Source organism: Copadichromis virginalis, linkage group LG17 (assembly GCF_057382275.1).
Source record: "Copadichromis virginalis isolate Kocher_CV1m ecotype Utaka linkage group LG17, C_Virginalis_male_GT1.1, whole genome shotgun sequence".
Taxonomy (NCBI): domain Eukaryota; kingdom Metazoa; phylum Chordata; class Actinopteri; order Cichliformes; family Cichlidae; genus Copadichromis; species Copadichromis virginalis.
Window position 1 is genome coordinate 22,917,113 of NC_140634.1, and position 20,303 is coordinate 22,937,415.

At 41.5% G+C, this 20,303-nt stretch overlaps 3 protein-coding genes and 1 long non-coding RNA gene across 9 annotated transcripts in view; 2 read left to right on the forward strand and 2 right to left on the reverse strand.

Moving 5' to 3' along the window:
- prkcq (protein kinase C, theta) overlaps positions 1-6,530 on the forward strand; it is a 37,368-nt gene extending 30,838 nt beyond the window's left edge. For all 3 annotated transcript variants that reach the window (XM_085436152.1, XM_085436154.1, XM_085436153.1), the window contains exons 16-18: positions 453-641; positions 1,649-1,777; positions 4,091-6,530. In XM_085436152.1, the coding sequence (XP_085292278.1) occupies positions 453-641; positions 1,649-1,777; positions 4,091-4,249 (477 nt within the window). In that variant the 3' untranslated portion in view covers positions 4,250-6,530. The remainder of the gene's footprint in view (positions 1-452; positions 642-1,648; positions 1,778-4,090) is intronic.
- Positions 521-9,140, reverse strand: LOC146689418 (uncharacterized). Its single transcript, XR_014915908.1, has 3 exons — positions 9,076-9,140; positions 8,440-8,591; positions 521-618 (listed from the first exon to the last, which is right to left on the reverse strand). It is a non-coding gene; the product is annotated as an uncharacterized LOC146689418 (long non-coding RNA).
- Positions 9,141-11,582: 2,442 nt separating this feature from the next.
- Positions 11,583-12,476, forward strand: LOC146689419 (uncharacterized). The gene is made up of 3 exons (XM_085437033.1): positions 11,583-11,958; positions 12,039-12,156; positions 12,288-12,476. The coding sequence occupies exons 1-3, from the start codon at positions 11,857-11,859 to the stop codon at positions 12,446-12,448; spliced, it is 381 nt and encodes a 126-aa protein (XP_085293159.1). The 5' UTR covers positions 11,583-11,856; the 3' UTR covers positions 12,449-12,476.
- An 834-nt stretch (positions 12,477-13,310) lies between these two features.
- Positions 13,311-20,303, reverse strand: part of tbc1d30 (TBC1 domain family, member 30) — a 28,845-nt gene continuing 21,852 nt past the window's right edge. For 2 of the 4 annotated variants that reach the window (XM_085436347.1, XM_085436349.1), the window contains 2 exons: positions 20,009-20,098; positions 13,311-17,871 (listed from right to left, as the gene is read on the reverse strand). In XM_085436347.1, coding sequence (XP_085292473.1) covers positions 16,598-17,871; positions 20,009-20,098 — 1,364 coding nt within the window. In that variant the 3' untranslated portion in view covers positions 13,311-16,597. The remainder of the gene's footprint in view (positions 17,872-20,008; positions 20,099-20,303) is intronic. The other 2 variants (XM_085436348.1, XM_085436350.1) reach the window with 1 other exon arrangement.

Sequence of the window (20,303 nt, forward strand, 5' to 3'; positions counted from 1 at the left end):
TTCTGCAGTTTTACACATTATTTAATTACAAATCAGTCCCAAAAAGTCGTGCTGACAGATACTGCAGCATTTCTCTGTCATATAGAAAAAACTGAGATATACTAAAATTACACTTCTTTTTTACATACAAAGATATCTAAGGCAATTAGTGTGTGGTTAGACTTATTTACACAGACAGAAAAGGGGAGTTTCCTTGGTCTAGCCCGCTTAAAGATCACAGTGGGCTGTCTGTGACCAAGGACGTAAAATTAGTTTGACATCTAGAGCAATCTGAAACCCAAGATCTGACTGATAAGGACTTATTTTCAAACGTTATTGACCTCATTCTTTAAAACTCTGGCCATTTAAATGTGAACATCTGCCACTGTAACAGTACGCGCATGACAGAAAATAAGAAAAACCCACACTTTAACTTGTTCATTTTACCAGTTTGTGTGATCTTTATGTATCAGATCCTGCTGGGTCAGAAGTACAACAGCTCTGTGGATTGGTGGTCATTCGGAGTGCTGCTGTACGAGATGCTGATCGGTCAGTCTCCGTTCCACGGCCGCGATGAAGAGGAGCTGTTTCAGTCCATACGGACAGACACCCCCATTTATCCCAACTGGCTCAGCAAAGCTGCAAAGGACATACTCATCAAGGTCAGACAAGTGCTTCAGTGGCCAGTTTAAATAAGATCAAGCAGGAAGAAAAGAAAGCAAGGATCTGGTCTTTAAATTGATGAAACTGATTCTTACCGTTTCCTACGGAGCCCCGCAGGGGACATGGGAGAAAAAAAATTAAGACGGACTTTTGCGAGATCTCACAAAACAAACTCGGGATCTCGCAAAAGTTTTGCGAGATCTCGCAAAACTTTTAGCCGCATTCTTCGGATGCCGGCTTGAAGCCGACCGGGAGTTCGAGGCACGATGTGCCGGGAAAGCGGTGTTCCTCCCGGCTGTAGTGGGCCTCAACCTCCCGTTAGCTTCGAGCTAACGGGAAGAATGCGGCTAAAACTTTTGCGAGATCTCGCAAAAGTTTTAGCCGCATTCTTCGGATGCCGGCTTGAAGCTGACCGGGAGTTCGAGGCACGATGTGCCGGGAAAGCGGTGTTCCTCCCGGCTGTAGTGGGCCTCAACCTCCCGTTAGCTTCGAGCTAACGGGAAGAATGCGGCTAAAACTTTTGCGAGATCTCGCAAAAGTTTTAGCCGCATTCTTCGGATGCCGGCTTGAAGCTGACCGGGAGTTCGAGGCACGATGTGCCGGGAAAGCGGTGTTCCTCCCGGCTGTAGTGGGCCTCAACCTCCCGTTAGCTTCGAGCTAACGGGAAGAATGCGGCTAAAACTTTTGCGAGATCTCGCAAAACTTTTGCGAGATCCCGAGTTTGATTTGCGAGATCGCGCAAAAGTTTTGCGAGATCCCGAGTTTGTTTTGCGAGATCCCGAGTTTGTTTTGCGAGATCCCAAGTTTGTTTTGCGAGATCCCGAGTTTGTTTTGCGAGATCTCGCAAAACTTTTGCGAGATCCCGAGATAGTTTTGCGAGATCTCGCAAAAGTCCGTCTTAATTTTTTAAGACCTGCAGGGCTCCGTAGTTTCCTGTATGTTCATTAAATGCATACATATAGCTCTCAGGGCCCTATGGCTAAACCTCTGTGCGTTTGTGCCTCAGCTGTTTGTGAGGGAACCTGAGGAGCGGCTGGGAACCAAAGGCAACATCAGACATCACAGTTTCTTCAGCAGCACAGACTGGAACGCCTTAGAGCAACGGCAGGTGCCGGCACCCTTCACACCAACTATAGTAAGTACAACAGGGAACCACTTACTCAACATATCCACTAATTTTCTCAGTTAAAAACTGGTAGCTAGTAAAAGCTGTTTGGCTGATACGGCCGACGGGTGAAAGTAAATATCATCTAGAAAGTTGTCTACACAGTAATTGACTATAGTGGCTATTTTCAAACTTCAGACTGCTGTGCGTGTTTGCAGAGTGGAGTCTGCATCGATAGCCTTAGTGTCCTTACTTTAAGTTTGTTCGCAGCCCATTTGGGGACCACGGCCCAGCCTTTGAAAATCACTGTACTGCAGTATCCATCCATCCATCCATCCATCCATCTTCATCCGCTTTGTCCGGGGCCGGGTCGCGGGGGCAGCAGCCTAAGCAAAGAGGCCCAGACCTCCCTCTCCCCAGCCACCTCCTCCAGCTTATCCGGGGGAATACCAAGGCGTTCCCAGGCCAGCCGAGAGATATAATCTCTCCAGCGTGTCCTGGGTCTGCCCCGGGGCTTCCTCCCGGTGGGACATGCCTGGAACACCTCACCCAGGAGGCGCCCAGGGGGCATCCTTGTCAGATGCCCGAACCACCTCAGCTGGCTCCTTTCGATGTGGAGCAGCAGCTGCTCTACTCTGAGCCCCTCCCGGATGGCCGAACTTCTCACCCTATCTCTAAGGGAGAGGCCAGCCACCCTTCGGAGGAAGCTTATTTCTGCCGCTTGTATCCGCGATCTCGTTCTTTCGGTCACTACCCACAGCTCGTGGCCATAGGTGAGGGTAGGGACGTAGATCGACCGGTAAATTGAGAGCTTCGCTTTTACACTCAGCTCCCTCTTCACCACGATGGACCGGTGCAGCGTCCGCATTACTGCAGCTGCAACCCCAATCCGTCTGTCGATCTCCGGCTCCCTTCTCCCATCACTCGCAAACAAGACCCCGAGATACTTGAACTCCTCCACTTGGGGCAGGAACTCATCCCCGACCCGGAGTGGGCACTCCACCCTTTTCCGGCTGAGAACCATGGCCTCAGATTTGGAGGTGCTGATCCTCATTCCCGCTGCTTCACACTCGGCTGCGAACCGCTCCAGTGCGAGCTGGAGGCCCTCACCCGATGAAGCCAACAGAACCACATCATCTGCAAAAATCAGAGATGAGATTCTGAGGCCACCAAAGCGAAAGCCCTCCGCCACTTGGCTGCGCCTACAAATCCTGTCCATAAAAATTATGAACAGAACCGGAGACAAAGGGCAGCCCTGGCGGAGCCCATCACCCACCAGGAACGAGTCCGACTTATTGCCGGCAATGCGAACCAAGCTCTTGCAACGGTTGTATAGGGATCGAATGGCCCGTAGCAATGGGCCAGACACCCCATATTCCCGCAACACCTCCCACAGGACACCCCGAGGGACACGGTCGAATGCCTTCTCCAAGTCCACAAAACACATGTAGACTGGTTGGGCAAACTCCCATGCACCCTCAAGTATCCTGGAGAGGATAAAGAGCTGGTCCAGTGTTCCGCGACCAGGACGAAAACCGCATTGTTCCTCCTGTATCCGAGGTTCGACTAACGGACGAACTCTCCTTTCCAGCACCCTGGCATAGACTTTCCCAGGGAGGCTGAGGAGTGTGATCCCCCTGTAGTTGGAACACACCCTCCGGTCCCCCTTCTTAAAGATGGGGACCACCACCCCGGTCTGCCAGTCCACAGGTACTGCCCCTGATCTCCACGCAACATTGCAGAGGCGTGTCAACCAGGACAGCCCTACAACGTCCAGAGCCTTCAGGAACTCGGGGCGGACCTCATCAACACCAGGGGCTCTGCCACCAAGGAGTTGTTTAACTGCCTCAGTGACCTCGCCCCCGGAAATTGGCGGGTCATTCCCCTCATCCCCAGACTCTGCTTCCTCCTCGGAAGACGTGTCAGTGGGATTAAGGAGGTCCTCGAAGTATTCCTTCAAGCCGAGGGGATATTAGGATACCCACCCCAGCCCGCCGCCTCTCACCAGAGGCAACTCCAGACTGAGACAGAGTCCAGCCCCTCTCCAGGAGACTGGTTCCAGAGCCCAAGCCATGTGTAGAGGTGAGCCCGACTATATCTAGCCGGTACCTCTCAACCTCACGCACTAACTCAGGCTCCTTCCCCACCAGAGAGGTGACATTCCATGTCCCTATTGCCAGTCTTGGCAGCCGGGGGTCAGTCCTCCAGGGCCTCCGCTCCTGGCCGCCACCCGGCACACAATGCACAACAAGTAAATACTGTACTGCAGTATTTACTTGTTAATCTACTCGCTGGTGTATGAAATATTGCATGTAATTAAATATTTGCCCTTCATCCTCGCAGACCTCACCCAGCGACTGCAGTAATTTCGACAAAGAGTTTATCAACGAGAAGCCCAGACTATCGTGTGCCGACCGCACGCTTATCAACAGCGTAGACCAGACGATGTTCAGAAACTTCTCCTTCGTTAATCCTGGCATGGTTCGGATCGCAGCACGCTGACCACCGGACAAAAAATGGCTACAATCTACAAACAGGCTGCTCAGTCACAACCAGCAGTGACTGTAACTGGAACCTACTGTAGAACCCGAATGTGGCAAAACTCACATACATGATGATGCTAACCACTAAAGGGGTATAAACCGATACAACCAAACTGTGACCGGATCTTTAACTTTCAAACAAATACCTTTAAAATGTACCTGTAGTCAACTTTGATACTTTAGAGTTTAGTTGACTAAAGGCATACATTTTCTTACAGTGTTATTCTAACAGCATGTAGTTGGTTTGGTTTTATTCTGTCATAAAACTATTCACACATTGCACACTTGTGCAAATATGTGCAAATATTCAAAAAAAAAAAAAGAAAGAAAGAGAGAAAGTGTACATCTTCCATGTCTCGAGGCATGTACTGTGAAGCTAGATTTGGGACTTAGCGAGGTAACTTCAGGCTTAAGTCTAGTTTATATGGAGTCAGGAAGCCAGTTCTCATCTTACCAAAGCCAGATGGTACAAACCTAACCTGCTCCGGAGCATGTTACATTTGGGACTCATCACTTCCTGAAAAAAAGCACCACTATTTCTGGAAGAGCCCTCGTACTAATTATTTTTACTCATATTTCTTGTCTTTCCACGACGAGCATCAATAAGAAAACCAGATCTTGAGGAACAATTTCATTCCTGCTTTTTTCTGCAAGCAATAGCGCACTAAATCCCTGTACTTAACGGCAGCTAAAGCTCGCTGAGGGAAAAATATGTAATCTCCAACCAACTGGGGAGGGGCTGCTTTGTGAATTTGGTTGCAAAGGTGTTGGATCAGAAATCTCCCTCTCGTTCTTTGTTCAGCCGTAGTTTGCACTGAAGATGCTAACTTGTCTCCAAATGCTCAATGAGTGACATTGCACCTTAAACGTGTAACTTTTACTTTGAAGCAGAACTGTTTATATCACCCTTTTCAGAGAGTTTGTAGGCAAGTTGGTGTCCTTTATGCTAACTGGCAACAGTAATTACAAGGTTTTTAGTGCAACACCCTGTACCTCATTGCAACCACTTTCACCAGCCAGCAACTTCCAGCAAACCATCGCCAACTGGTCAGGGAATACATTTTTACCGAGTGACCTGTGGTTGCCGTGGGTGATGCTGACTGACCTCTAAGCCTGCCGGACTGAGGCCTAATTAATTCAGTCCGTTGGCCAGTAAACTGGGTTTATTAACCTTCAAGTGATTGCAAAGTCCAGCCGGATATTTATGTGCCATTGAGATTTTTTTAAATCTAAAAAATGTGTCCTACCGTGAATCATCTTCTCCTACAATTTTTCATATTTGTTTTTTTTTCCCCAACCTGAAATGGTAAGGATGAAAGTTGTATGGAAATATGTTTTGTTTAAAAAAACAAAACAAAAACATTATAGGCTTAATTTTATTGTAATTTTCAACTTTTAATTACTGCACGGTGATGTTTTGCCAACAGACCTAGAGCAGCAAGATTAACATCTTTTTGCACACAAATTATTTCATAATTAATTACATTGGAACATTTTAATACATCTATTGTTGGTAACGGAAACAGGGTAAATAGTAATAAGTAGAGCCTTTAACTCTCCAGACTTTTCTAACAGTATATTTTATTCTTCCTTAATAAATGGAAGAGTAAAAAAATAAATAAATGGAGTTTTGCTGCTGGTATAATGATCTTTTCAACTTTTTCAAAGTGGTAGATCTGTCCACATGTGTCATTGGTCATATGCTGTCCTGTGAAGATGCTAATAGCTACCTTGGGAAACCCTGAGTGGGCTTATCCAGTTTATAATTACCTTCGATTGCAGTGTTATTGTAAATGAAGACAGATACGGTAAGCTGAAGTTATTCGGTAGTACAGGCCTCCTACTTAATGGGCTGTGTGTTTAAATAGAAAATGTGCTTGTAGTGATTTTATGGTGCCTCAGAATAGTTTAATGAAGTTAACGTCTTCAAGTAAAGTAAACTGAGAAAGTCGCTTTAACCAAATGGAAACTTAGTTTTCTTGTCCTGTTCCTTTTTATTTTTTATTTTATTGTCTTTTTTTTTCTTATGTAAATAAATTATATAGTCCATCTGATATGCTGTGTTGTTACTTGGTTGTAGATCTGTTAATGTACTGAGGTTTAATAACTGGGTTATTGTTTACATGTGTTTTCCTGTTGTATCTCAGGAGTTTTGTTTTAATGATGAGCTACTCCCTGCATACTGTAGTTTTGATGTTCTCCTCATTGTGAATTCTGTTCATTAAAGTGTGCACATTGTGGGCTTTTTTTTTTTTTTAATGTGTTTGTTTCGGTGAGGGACAACATGAAAACTGCTCGGTCGTGTAGCGTTACATCAGAATGACAGAGACCAGAGGTGGAGGTGTTAACAAAAATAGCCATCTCAGTTTTTCCACTTAATTTGAAACTTTACCATCTTTTCCACTGTTACAGACATTTACTCAACTGATGGCTGAATTATTTTAGCACTCAGTGTTAAATATAGACTACCTAAGAAAGAATGTCAGAGGCTCTTTTTTTCCATTAAGGTGCTACGGATGGCCCAGATGTAGGACTGACAGCCAAACAAATAATCGAAAACAAACCTTTAATTAAGTGTAGTAGTCCAAGTGAAACAACATCCAAACTTTAGAATATGTTTCTAAACAGACAAGGAACAGACAGACACTGACAAAAACTGAAGGAACACTAAAGCTTTAAATACACATGAAGTGATAGAAAACACCAGGGAAACAAGACACAGCTGAAACTAATTAGGACAAGACAAGGAAGCAAAACTAAATGCAAGGCACAAAAGACAACTATTAAAATAAAGCAGGAAATGAAGAACAACCACACTGAAACAAGTATTCACGACGCATACATGAACTGAACAGAAGGGGAAAAGACAGACTAATAACGCCACAAATGTAAAACATGACAAGTACTAAAGCCTCATAATGCTCAGGAATGAATGAAAACCAAAAATCCAAATCATAAACAACACAAAGAAGGAAATACAAAACAAGGATTAAATCTGGGAACCGTGACATAATGTTAACATGTTGAGAAAAGTGATAGTACTAATATTTATTATCACACTGTTTACCTGCAAAAACAGGAAAATATCCTTCACATTAAAACAAACTTAGGATTCCACCAATGCATCACCAGTCAAGCCCCAAGTTTGACATGACTTTCAAACTTATAGCTTTACTTTCCAATTTTAAACTTTATTCCCAAAATTTTGGCTTTACCCTCAAAGAAAAGTATTTAAATTTTTCTTCAAAATTTCCACTTTAGACTTTATCACTTTGTCATGGTACTGGGCCGGTGACCCAGCGTTTTGTGTTTCATTTTAGTAACATCTTCTGTTTTATGCCGATTCTTATTTTGTATTAGTTCTTAGAGTTTTAGTGTTCTCCCTTCTGTGCTTTGTTCGTGTCTCTGAGTTTGTTTGTAAAACTGTTTGTGAGTTTCCTGTTTTACTTTGAAGGTCTGTGTCTCGTCGTGTTTAATTGGGTTCAGCTGTGTTCCCCTCTGGTGTGTGATTCCCTCATTACCTTGTGTGTATTTATAGTGTGTGCCTGCCTGTGTTCCTCGTCGGTTCCTCTGTGTTATTCTGTGTAACTTGGTGACAGTCCGTCTCTCTGGTCTTCAGTCTCTACTCCTCATCCCCTGTGTTACCTCCATATGTTTTTCCCAGCGTTTTATTCTGTGAGTTATGGTTTTGGGTTTTGTTTGTTACTAGCTTTCCCAGTTTAGTTTATGTCTAGCTTGTTCCTCATTTCCTGTTTGCCACTTGCCACACTGTAAAGAAATTTCACTCGCATTACCGCCGCTGTCTGCAACTTGGGTCCTCCTTCAAACTGCTGCCTGAGCCTGAAATTTTTAATACCGACGCCTAACATTCCAGGTTCCTCAATTTTAAAAAATATTTAAAATAAAATGAAAATGACAAAGGAAAAAAAACATTCGGATATTTTGTTAAACTCAATATTCTCAAAATGTAAAATGATTTTTTTCCTGCTATATACAATACTCCTTCAAACATACCAGCGTACTGCTGCTTTAACAATTATGGATTTGAGATCCCTGATACCAATCTTGGTTTGAATATATTGACAAATAATCTGAATATGCATGAGTAACACAACATTTGGGAGGGACAGGGTTAAGATTTACGCTGACCTTGCAAAAAGATTGGGTTGTTGTTTACTTGGCAACATGAAGGGGCTCTGTCTGCTCAGGGAGGATGACACTATTCTACATGGGATACAAGCAATATTTGGACTGGGGTCAGGTCGCCCTCTGCTGGAAAACCAATCACATTAGGGATGCTCCTGAAAAAGAAATTCCCACGTGATTACATAAAGAAGAGAAGAAAATAGAAGAATTCATACTAATCAATTTATTCAGAATAAGAAAATAGAAGTTGTTGTTTGTGTGTAAGAACCAATTAAAAGTGTTTATCACATTTTTCAGTAAGTCACTGATTACTGAAAGAAAAACTAATCATAAGAGCAAAGAAAGACATTTTGATGCTAGTAGTTTAGCTATGGATATGGGTCAGTTATTGGGTTTGTTTTACTGTATTTAGCTGTATTTTTTCTCTGATTTTTGAGAATATGAGTTTGAGTTGGGGGTTAGTTTTATGGGTTTTGCTTGTTTCCTTGTAAGTGATCATACATACCTGTCAAAAGTGTCACTATTTATTGCTCGTGATGCATGTTTATATGCAAGTCAGCCTAAATAACACGGATAATTTTGTAGGTCAGAATACCACAAAACCCCATGTCTTACCCAATTTGCTTGTTTAGAACTTACCATTAAACGGTGGTTGTTTTTGAGGGCTGCTGGCTGCCAAATATCTTAGCTCTGACGTGTCAAACTTATTTTAGTTTGTTTTTACGCACTGCATCAGAGTTTAAAACAAAACAAAACATAGCAACAGTATCTGTTTTACATGTGCATTACAATTTATACTAGCTCTACAAAGATAAAACTGTCACATAGAGAAATGAATATTTTTGCTTTGCATTATTTATGATTAAAACAACTTCTCAAGACCTGGAAATACATGTATTTATTAATGCTGAAGCTTTTTGGCATCCAGTTTTGGCCCCATGTCATGTTTAACATCTGTGTCTTACATCTTTGGCAAACAGTTAACAGGTTGCTAAGGATGGCTAAGACAGCACATGAAAAACATATCTACGAGTCCCAAGCAGCCACATGAACCACTTCTTTAAAAAGATAATGTATTTATTATTATTTATTAATTTGACAACAAATGTGTCTTACTGCTTCCCCAGTAAGACTGACGTCTTGACTGCTCATGTAAGAGGTTGTTATCAGGCTGGAGCCAATCATCTACAACTATTTTTTCACACCAGTCATAGCCAGATATTTGCATGTGACAGAGACAGAAATACAGAACAAAAAATTTATTTTTTGACACACACCAATATAGATGACATGATTACCTCCAATCATTGTCCTGAATCACATTTTATTTTAAAATGACCTTTCATTTTAGTGCAAAAGTCTAATATATATCTAATATATGTTCCAATATCTGTGATAGAATAGCTATATATTTACAGACACTTTTTTTAAATTAAACTTTCAAATATTCCATTCTGATCCTTTTTTATTTGATGGAAGATTCACTGATAAAAGTTTAAAGGTTTAAAAATTTAATATTTTTCTAAGTTGCTCATTAAATCTTTGAGAACATAAAAACCTGTCTGTTGTCCCCATCAACCAAACAATATCAGGTGCTCTGTAGCACCTGTGACCTAAATAAACTTCCTTTACAAAGAAATAGTACAGTATAATAAGTGGGATTGGGGTTTTTACTGTGTAGAGAAACTGTTGGTGGGCCCCAAAGAGGTTTTAACCAGAGCTGAATACCTTGTTCAAACAAGGTAACACAGATTCACTGTAAAGCTGTGACACCACGGGTGCAGTGGGTAGATGATGGTCCTTGTGTTGGCACAAGCAGCTGCACGCAATGCAACCGATGCTAATCTTGTAGTTGTTGTGCTGAGATCCATGCTCGCTCACTCACTCACACACACAGTGTAAAATTACAAATTTTTTTTTTTTTTTTTAAAGTGCAACCAAATCAATTATACATGCAGGTTTGACAGTCAAAATCTATTTGTCTCATATTTCACCTGCAAGTACACACGAGACTGTTCTTCTGCTAAACCTTTTTTTCAGCAGGTAGCCACCTGGAAAGTTTAGCCAAAATTCACTTTGAGCGGGGAAAAAAAATCCCATTGTCATTCCAAGGACTTCAGTTAGTGGTGCTGTGTCAAGGCTGCTGGTGTGGCTCACTTGAGCTCTTAACATATTGTGTTCTGACCTGAGACAGACCTGGGACTCACCTTATTTTTGAGGGTGTTTTTTTTAAAACCCTAAATCACAACCTCTTCTTAAACCTCATGAACAAGTGAAATCCTAAGTAATGATAAAGCAAATCCAAATGCAAAACACAGCTTAATGGCGTGATGAACCTCTGACTTATTTAGCCACCACTCCCCCAAACTCCTAGCACAGACGGTTGTCCTCTAAACAGGGAGCTGTTACCTCTCAGTGACCTCCATAGCTGCAGCCAGTGCAACAACATAGCCTTACGGCCTGGCATGAGAATAATTGTCTGTTTAAATACTTTCTCAAAGGTTGAGAAATGACTGACTCACAGGAGCCAAGAATTAAACATAACCCATATGCAGTTTGAGAAAAACTAACTAACCCCTATGATTCAGTCTTGTAGAACCACCTTTATTGATAAGATCTTGAAATAATCCTTTTCTGTATAATTATCAGTCTTATTGTGGAGAAACTTTAGCTTGTTTTCGCTGCGGTTTGCAGCCATTCATTTATGCACAGCTGTTTTAAGGTCTGACCACAGCATTTCAATCAGGTTGAAGTCTGGACTTTGGCTTGGATATTGCAACACCTTGATTCTTTTCTTTTTCAGCCATTCTGTTATAGATTTGCTGCTGTACTTGGGATCACTGGCCTGCTGCATGACCCAGTTTAGGCCAAGCTTTAACTGTCAAGCAGATGACTGCATATTTGTCTCTAGAATAATTTGGTAAGAAGACTTTATGGGTGACTCAGTGGCTGTGAGGTGCACAGTTCCTGTAAACGAGCATAAATCATCACCCTTCCACCACAGGTAGGAGGTGTTTGTGCTGATATGTTGTGTTTGGTTTTCACCAAACATAGCAGTGTGCATTATGGACATCTGTCATCTGTCCAAAGGACATTATTCCACAAGTCTTGTGGGTCTGTTCCATTGGCTTTGCACTAGTGATGGGACGTTCTGTATCGAGGCTTCGGAGCGTGTGTCGAGTAATGGAGGGGGCGTTTCCGCGAAGCGCGTATCGAGGCTTGCTTCATTTATGGGAGGAGCTGAAAATGATGACGTCCGAAGCCTCGCTGCCCGGCTGTACCACGTGACTGGTTCATGAAGTGGTTCGAACTTTGCCGCGAGATATGACAGCGATATAAACCCCTCAGACTTCATTCAAAAATGTGGGTGTTTGATGGAGAGTTGCGGTTAGTGAGAGTTTGGAGACCGTTTGGAGGTTTATGAGAGTGAGGAGAGAAAGTCAGGAGAGAATGGAGCCAGCTAAGAAGAGGAGGATGTCCTCCCCTGTGTGGGAACATTTTGATCTTATTCCTCCCAACAAGGTATTTCTACAGAAGATGTATTTTCATGATACTGATGGTGCAATACAATTTATGTTGAGCTGTCTTGACTTTTGTACAAGGTGAAGTGTTTGCTATGTGCCAGGGAGCTGGGATATAACAGCAACACCTCATCCATGCTTAGGCACTACAGAGCTTTGCATGAGAATAAGGGGGACACCGATCGTGGAGCAAGACCAGGTGAGCCATCAAATGCAATGATAATATAGGATGCAGTAATGTTACTAAATGATATAACAATATTATACAACTGTTATAAGTTACGTGTGTGCTATTTATATTTGTGCTTTATCTTTATTGTCTTTCCTCAGGAGAACAATCTCAAATAGATGAAGACCTGGTCAGCATGGTGATTGAGGACTCCCAGCCATTTAGCATTGTGGAGGACAAAGGATTCAAAAGATTTGTTAAATCATTAAATCCTAGCTATGTTCTCCCCACTAAAAAGGTCATAAAAGCAGTGAAAATTTAGTTTTTACAGAATAAAATGTGAACAGGCAGGACTGAGGCTCAAAGCCTCAGTGTGTAGCTGTCCATACCTCAACGTTACAAAAGCACAACCACTGTCCACACCCCAACCACACCTCACCTCACAGTAAATGATCATTTCCATTTCAAGCATTTCCAAATAATCATTTCCCATACTGCCACTATAAATATACACAGTATACTGCCATCACTACAATATACATGTTTTACACACTCCTTTTGTTGTTGACATTTACAGGCTGTGTGCAAAATGCCACACTCTTCAAATTCATGCCAGCTATTATTTTTACGTCCAGTAGGTGTCCTGCTAGAGCAAATGAAGCTTCATGAAGCTTCGCGTTGGGGTGAACCAATTGGATGAAAAGCTTCAGTGCTTCATGGGGCTTCATCTGCCCATCACTACTTTGCACCCTACAGCTTGCAATACATTTTATTTTTAGACAGAGGCAGCTTTTTTTCTACAAAACTTTCCAAACAAGCCATACGTGTTCATAATCTTTAACATTTAACATGATAATTAATTTCTGAGATGCAGGTTTTACAGCTTTTTTTGAACAACACATGGCCTGACCTTGGTGTAAATCTGCTGGGCCATCCTCTCCTGAGAAGACTGTGGTATTTCATTAACACACACCTAAACACTCCAGACCACCAAGTGCAAAAGCTGCTCACACCTGCTGACGATTAGTTAATCAAGTCCATTTGATTAGCAGCACCTGGCTGCTCTTAACTTCTATGGAAGCCTTAGCTGTGTACTTGTTTTTCACAGCACTCTCTTTTTCTCAAGACAATAACATCCAATAAGGAAAAAAAATGTCTCAATAAAGCCGAGCCGCCTCTTGTTCTCGCAGTACTTCTTTATTTGGAGTGTGTAAATTACACTACATCAAAACTCTTTACAGTAACTGAGGATAGTTTGGTGTACAGTACGTGGTAACATATCCCTTTAACACATCATACACAACATACGACACACAGCTGCTGCGTCACATGAAACCAAATACAGTGTTTTTGTTGGCAAGAGAATCAGGGGGAAAATGACATGCTATGCAGAAATGACAGATGTTTTCGTGATACTACGGCAAAGACTCATGATTTTAAAATGTGACCGTGGAAACCAGATACAGCAGCTGTGCCAAATGCTTTTTTCCCCCCTTACACTTAAATGAGAAAATAAACTCAAATGAAGTTTTAAATGAGATAAAGAGAGATCATGGAGAGATCTCACTAGAAAGGATGTGCAGCAGGTTAGGATGAGGATAGAGACAGAAACATACTAAATGAATTAACTGATGAACTCTGGATCACACCTGTGGTCCCAGACAGGTGCTCAGACTTAAATTTCAGTAGGGAAAACAATCCATGCGTCTCCAGTGGATTACTGGATTTGCTTAACTATGCTAACAATTTCACAAATTTCTGCAACTATGGATAAAAACAGCAGCTGTGTGTGAGGCTGGACAATAAAGAAGGAGAAAAAGACTTTTACTTCTAGGCAGAGAGAGATCACACTAGAAAGGATATGCAGCAGGTTAGGATGAGGATCGAGACAGAAACATACTAAATGAATTAACAGTGTGTTAAGTTGGAAGGAGTACTTTAAGGAGCTGATTACTGAAGAAAATTAAAGAACAAGATAGATGAAGGAAGAGGATTGGTAAGGAGGAAGTGAGGGGCTATAAAAGTGATGAAGATATGGGAACGTTGTTGGCAGAAGTGACAGAGACGTTCAAGATAGGCCCTTTTTGCTTCCAACAGTAATGGACGGGTTGACAGATGAGTTCAGGCAAGAGTATGCATGGTCTATGATGATTGCAGACAAGACTGATCTTTATTGAGAGTAGAGAACAGCTGTAAAAGAGGCTGAAGAGGTGGAGGTATGCGCTGGAATAAAGAGGAACATAAGTGAGACAGAATACATGTGTGTGAATGAGAGGTGGAATGATGAAGCTGCAAGGAGTAAAGACAGTGAAGGCAGATGAGTTTAAATTCCTAGTATCAACCACCCAAACCAAGAGATTGTGCACAAGATGGAGTGGGAATGCTAAAAACAGCTTGCTTTAACGGCTTTTTTCTTATCTGTCCCCCTGTGCAACGCACAACTTCCATCAATGAAGATTTAAAAATAAGAAAATGAGAGAAACCTAAAGCTCTAAAGCCAGCTCTTCTGCAGCTCAGCTTTAGACTGAGCTAAACGTATCACATTTAATGACGAATCCTTCTCCACATATTACATCATAGTGCAGCTGTTTGTCCTACATTCGTAACCAGCTCACTTTTTGTTCTTTTTGTTACATTTGAAATTAAATGCGTAGGCTTAGCTAAATTAAATGTTAGCTAAGCATAGCAAGCTATTTATTTAAAATCACAAAAGCAAAAGTTTATTTTTAAAGTTGCGCCATGAAAGAAAAAGTGTGCTCCTCTGGGCCAACTTGGATAATGCATGAAAAACAGAAGCACACAACATTCACCTGACTGCAAGCATACATCATTTCCTATTTTCCTGAATTCATGAGACAATTGGGGCATGTGAGTTTTATAGATGGTGCTGTTACAGGCTATTAGCTGGATAATGCAGTGTTTCTGAAGGCATCAGCTGAACTAATAATACCTCAGGATGCAAGCAGCAGCATCTAAAATGCATTCAGGCTGACAAACACGTCCGTCTCCCAATGTTTCCAATCTAAGCCACAATAAAACTCAGCCAATAAATCAGGCAGGGGGTAACAAATTCAAGCACTTAATAGATATATGCACTTCTGAACTTTGAATAAGTCTTGTGAAAGCCTCAATGAAAAATATTCCTCAGAAAATCCAAGATAAGAGATTCAGAACAACTGGATGTCTTTATGTCAAGTGAAGTGCAGTACACGTCTGTGAATTTGGCAGTTTTGTCATAAACCGATATAAAATGAATAATATGTGCATAAATACGTGAAAGGAACCAGAATCATTTCACAAGATAAACCAATTTCACAAAAACTGAGGATATTTTATAAGTTTTGGCTAAATTACAAATAAGCTATCAGAACCTTTTCTCTTTCAGATGCAGCATTATTAAGCGGTGTAATGATTGTCACACTGCAGTAAATGCTGTCTGGATTATTTGTATAAGTCTGACTTGTATCAACTTATCGGGTTGATTTCTGAGACTTGAACTGAATTAGAACTTCAAAATTCTCAAAGGTCATAAGCATACATCATAAGAACTGTACTGTGGCTTCTCATGCTGGAATCCTCATTTATTTAGGCAGCTGCATTGCAGTAAAAGCCCAGTGAAAAGCATTCCTGTGGTTGAATACTTGTACTGACAAAATTCAAAGTGCTGACACAATAAGTGTTTCTGCCTTTGCCTTATAAATCATCACATTTGGAACTACTGTAAAACAAGAGCTCATCAATTCCAGTAACCAGTTTCAGAACAAATGCTTTTTATATTTAGATTAATTTCATTTACACAGCCTTCAAAACAAACTAAGAAAAAATGCCCCTGATCTTCATTCATTCTTGATGACTGGTAGAAACAAACAAACACATGCACAGATTTTAACATTACAACAAAAATGTTAAGTGCTTCAGGACATCATTAGGCAGTTCTTTTCATTTCTCCATTACAGAAATTCTTAGGTATGTCATGTTTCGTGTGTACTTATTATTTTTAAATACTTGGCATAGAAACAACTGGATGGCTATTGTGCAAACTCATAGGAAAAGATACTCCACTGTATTGGTAAATATGGTCCAAGGAAGTCCAGAGGGAAGAATCTGACCACAGCATCTTCACGTTTCAGTCCAGGAGAACAAGCTGCTACTGAAGAGATGTGTATACACTTAACAGATGGAGCCTCTACCCATGGAAATCTTTTTTGTTGTTGTTTTTTTTTTTTTTTTTTAAATCCATTATGGTCAAGAATGACCTGCATAGGCCACAGTGAGGGTCTGGATGCTGTCCCAAGCTCCTCAAATGTACTAATGCAGTGGGAATCCCCCCCCTCCCCCCCAACAAAAAAAGTTAACACTTAGTTACTTCTTAAACTACAGCTGAGCTTCAATCTTTTAGACCTTATACTGTCGGTTATTATTAAGTGTTTTCCCTAATATGCAGGAGGCAACATGGTTCAGTCAGGACTTTTCATCGCCTGCCAGTCAGTCCGGCTGCACTACTGCGGTTGAGGTTGCGGCTGAGCTGAGGGAAGTGGACGGTGGGAGTTCTGGAGGTGGGACCATAGAGGCCCAGGTTTCTGGCTGCGACAGACTTCCTGGGCTGCTTCACACAAGGGAACGGGGAGAAGACTTGCTGTTTAGGAATGGAGGAGAGCCCCGGGGTTGACGGGGAAGAGGAGACTTGGGATCTAGAAGATGAGGAGATAGAGGAGAGGGAGGGGGTAGAGGGGGAGGAGGTTTTGTAAAAGGTGGAAGAGGCAGGAGGAGAGAGCGCAGATAAGCAATTAGCTGATGAAGAAGGTGGTAAGGAGGAGGTGGAGTTGGGTTTTGGAGTGGAGGTTAGTGTAGGAGAATCTGAGGAAGATTGATCAAGAGAAGGAGGAGCTGTTGGAGAGTGGGGTGTGCTTGGTGTGGAAGGTGATGAAGAAGAGATGCAGGAGTTGGAGGAGTGGTGAGGTGGTGGAGTAGTAGGAGGAGAAAAGCATCTGACAGAGCCAGCGTGTCTTTCTGATGAGTCAGACTCTTTATGTCTGATGGAGGATGGCGGTGGAGGGAGGAGAGGGACTTGGGGTGCAGGTTTAAACTCTGGTAATTTGGGTACTGTATCTGGGTTTTGGTCGTTGGGAGAACTTTGATTTGATTCACTCTCTAGAGTCAGGGAGTCCAGCTGCACTACCACATCTGCAACTTCTGCTCCTTTAGTCTCATCTGAACCCTGTAAAGCCTCTTCACATGCTGACCCCGTACCAGAGGAGTCAGGAGACAGAGGTATAAAAGAGTCGCTCGCCTCTTTCTGCTCATCATCCCATTTATTTTCCTCACTCTGTTTCTCCTCCTGCTCCTCAGCCTCCAACTTTGCTGATTCTCTTTTTTCCTTCTCCTTTTCATCTTCCCTGTCCTCTGAATCTCCAAATCCCAGCTGAGCTCTAGCCCTAGCTATATTCCTCCGATGTTGCCGAACATGAGCGCGCCAAGGTGATCCTCCACCTCCTCTGGAGCTTCCTGGAGATCCAGTGCTATTTGAGGCCAGGGAGCTACAGCGCTGCCTGGCTGGGGAACCCGGAGGAACCGGACTCTGGAACAGAGAACTAGGTCGGGCCCCTGGTAAAATGGACGTTGTAGCAGAAGTGGGTCTGTAGCCTCGAGCACCTCCACGTGGTTTTCTGCCCAGGAGGAGATGGTTTATCACTGAACTGGAAGGGTTGAGCTGTGAGGCCAGGACACGGGTGGCAGGACACTTATCTGGAGGGGAGGTGACAGTTCAGAGAGAATAAAACAAAATGTATTAAAACAAGCTTACAACAGATGCTCTCTGAGCTTACCAAGAAGGCATAAAAATGACAGAATTCCATGAGACATTTTTACTTTGCCCTTTAACCAGAGAAACAATTTATTTAGCTGACCAAAGTAACTACTAAGGCATAAAATAAATTGTAAACATAATTTTGTTGTTGCTGTGCAAATCATGACTGCTGCATGCTATCATTATATGAACACCATTAAAATTAGGGGAGAAGATTAAAAAACAAACAAGATAACATGAGCAAAGATAACTAAAGCTAACTAGAGCCTGATTTTTGCTCCAGATAGTTATGTTAAGCTTTTGTTAGCCCTAGTTAGCTCCCTTTAGCTCTTAGTAACTCGTATAACCTCCAGATTAATTTAGCTAGCCACATTAAGATACCATCAACACCTGTTCATTCAAAATAATTGTTAGTTCTGAGTAGTTTCTTTTAGCTTCAATTAGCTCATGGTACCTTCAAACATACGCTTTTAGCTTCAGGTACCTACTGTTAGACATCTAGGTACGGTTGCTCTTTTAGGCTTTCATTTGTTGCCATTACTAATATTGAATACTATTAGGTTCAGATAAGTTCTGCTAGCTTCTTTTACCTATTTTCTGCTCACATTTGTTCCAATTAGCTACCATTAGCCCCTGTCAACCCCACTCAACCCTTTTTAGTTTTCCATTAGCCATGTTAGCTTTAGTTAGCTTCTGCTAGCTCTTCTAGATATCTAGTTTTCTCTCCTGTTAGGTTAAGACAGCTCCTGTTAGCTCAAAAAAATCTACTGTTAAGTCTTATTAGCTTATTTAGACCCAATTAAACCATTATTTGTTTTTATTTCCTCTAGATAACTAAACCTTCATTCAATTTTAACAACTTTTACTTTAATTTTTTATAATTATTTGATACAGAAACCATCAAGTAAAGCTTGATGTTTTAAAAATTGTATATAACTGCATGTTTTCTATTTTAATAATTTTTTTAACATTTTTTAAACACTTAGCTATTCCAAGCAGCAATATAAGATATCAAACACTAGGGGCATGCGGAGCTTTTGGTTTATGCAATAATGAGATTCAGAGAAGATGTGGACTAGAGTGAAAATTATTTTTCTCATATTACATAATATGTACAGTGTTAAGGCCCATTCCCAATGTAAATAAACCATATTACAGTACAAGCAGGACTTTTTAAAAACAGATTAAAGTGATTTACAGAGCGTGTTATGCACAAATGTTTACAGCTGCAGAGGGAAAACACCAAATGTGACTGTAATACTTTTGCACAAGCCTTATAAATCATGTGTGAATACGACATGGAAGGAGCTGCAGCTGCTCATCAAGGTTAGTGTCACGATTACCCAAAACAGAGAAATCCTCCAACATGCAGGCAAAGAATGTGAATCATTGACCAAATCAAGTGTAACTGGAAACATCTGTCACTACAGAGCATTTTGATAATGTATACTGTACACTTCATATAAGAATTAAAATATTTAAGAGCAGTTAAATGTATACAAATATTATTTATGCATGTAAAGGATATTATTTATACATAGCAGTGACAGGTGCCTCCAAATAAACATTCAGAATACATATATAGGTGATTGATTGTGTATGTCACCTGTAACCAGAGCAAAACCATCACCAGTTGTAGCTACAGTAGTTCATTTTCTACACTTATTTTTGATCCAATATCAGTTATATAAAAGTAGAGTGTGACACCTGTTTCCAAAAGGCTCTCAAAATACCAGACAACAGCTGTCAAATTTATAAATAAAAGCTTTCTTAGCACTGCAGACACATGTGTGCACTGCACAGCATTTTGAGAGCATCATCCATCTGCAAAACCGAGCCAACGAAAACCAGAATTTTGTCAAAAATCAATCATTTTTATAGATATACACCACTAGTAATCATTCAGTGGTCTTGCAAGATTTCCCCAGAAGAATTTAGTTCTCTACTTGTATTAGTTGTGTCTGTGGTAAGAATCTGTTGATTCCAATAAAGACCATTTCTAAAAAGTCGAATACCAAAGATTGCTCAAATAATCCCCAGAACACCCAATTTCAGAATGGCTGTTGACACAAGTACCGTCAGTGTGCTGCTCAGTAGTGCTGCCACTCTGTTTGCTGGAAGCCCCCTGAAGAACCCCTGGACTTGTGGGCGCTACAGGTCCAGGTCCTGTGAGTCACACGTCATAATCATCATCAACAGCTGGCTTTTTGGTTTCTTTATTCTCATCCATGTGTACCATTTCACTGGCACTTTATTTATTAAAGGGGACCCATTAGTCTCGTTTTCAGCTCCACATTTATCTTTTAAGTCTACTAGAGTAGCTTTGCATGATTAATATTTAAAAATTAGCCTCATCTATCTTACCATCCTG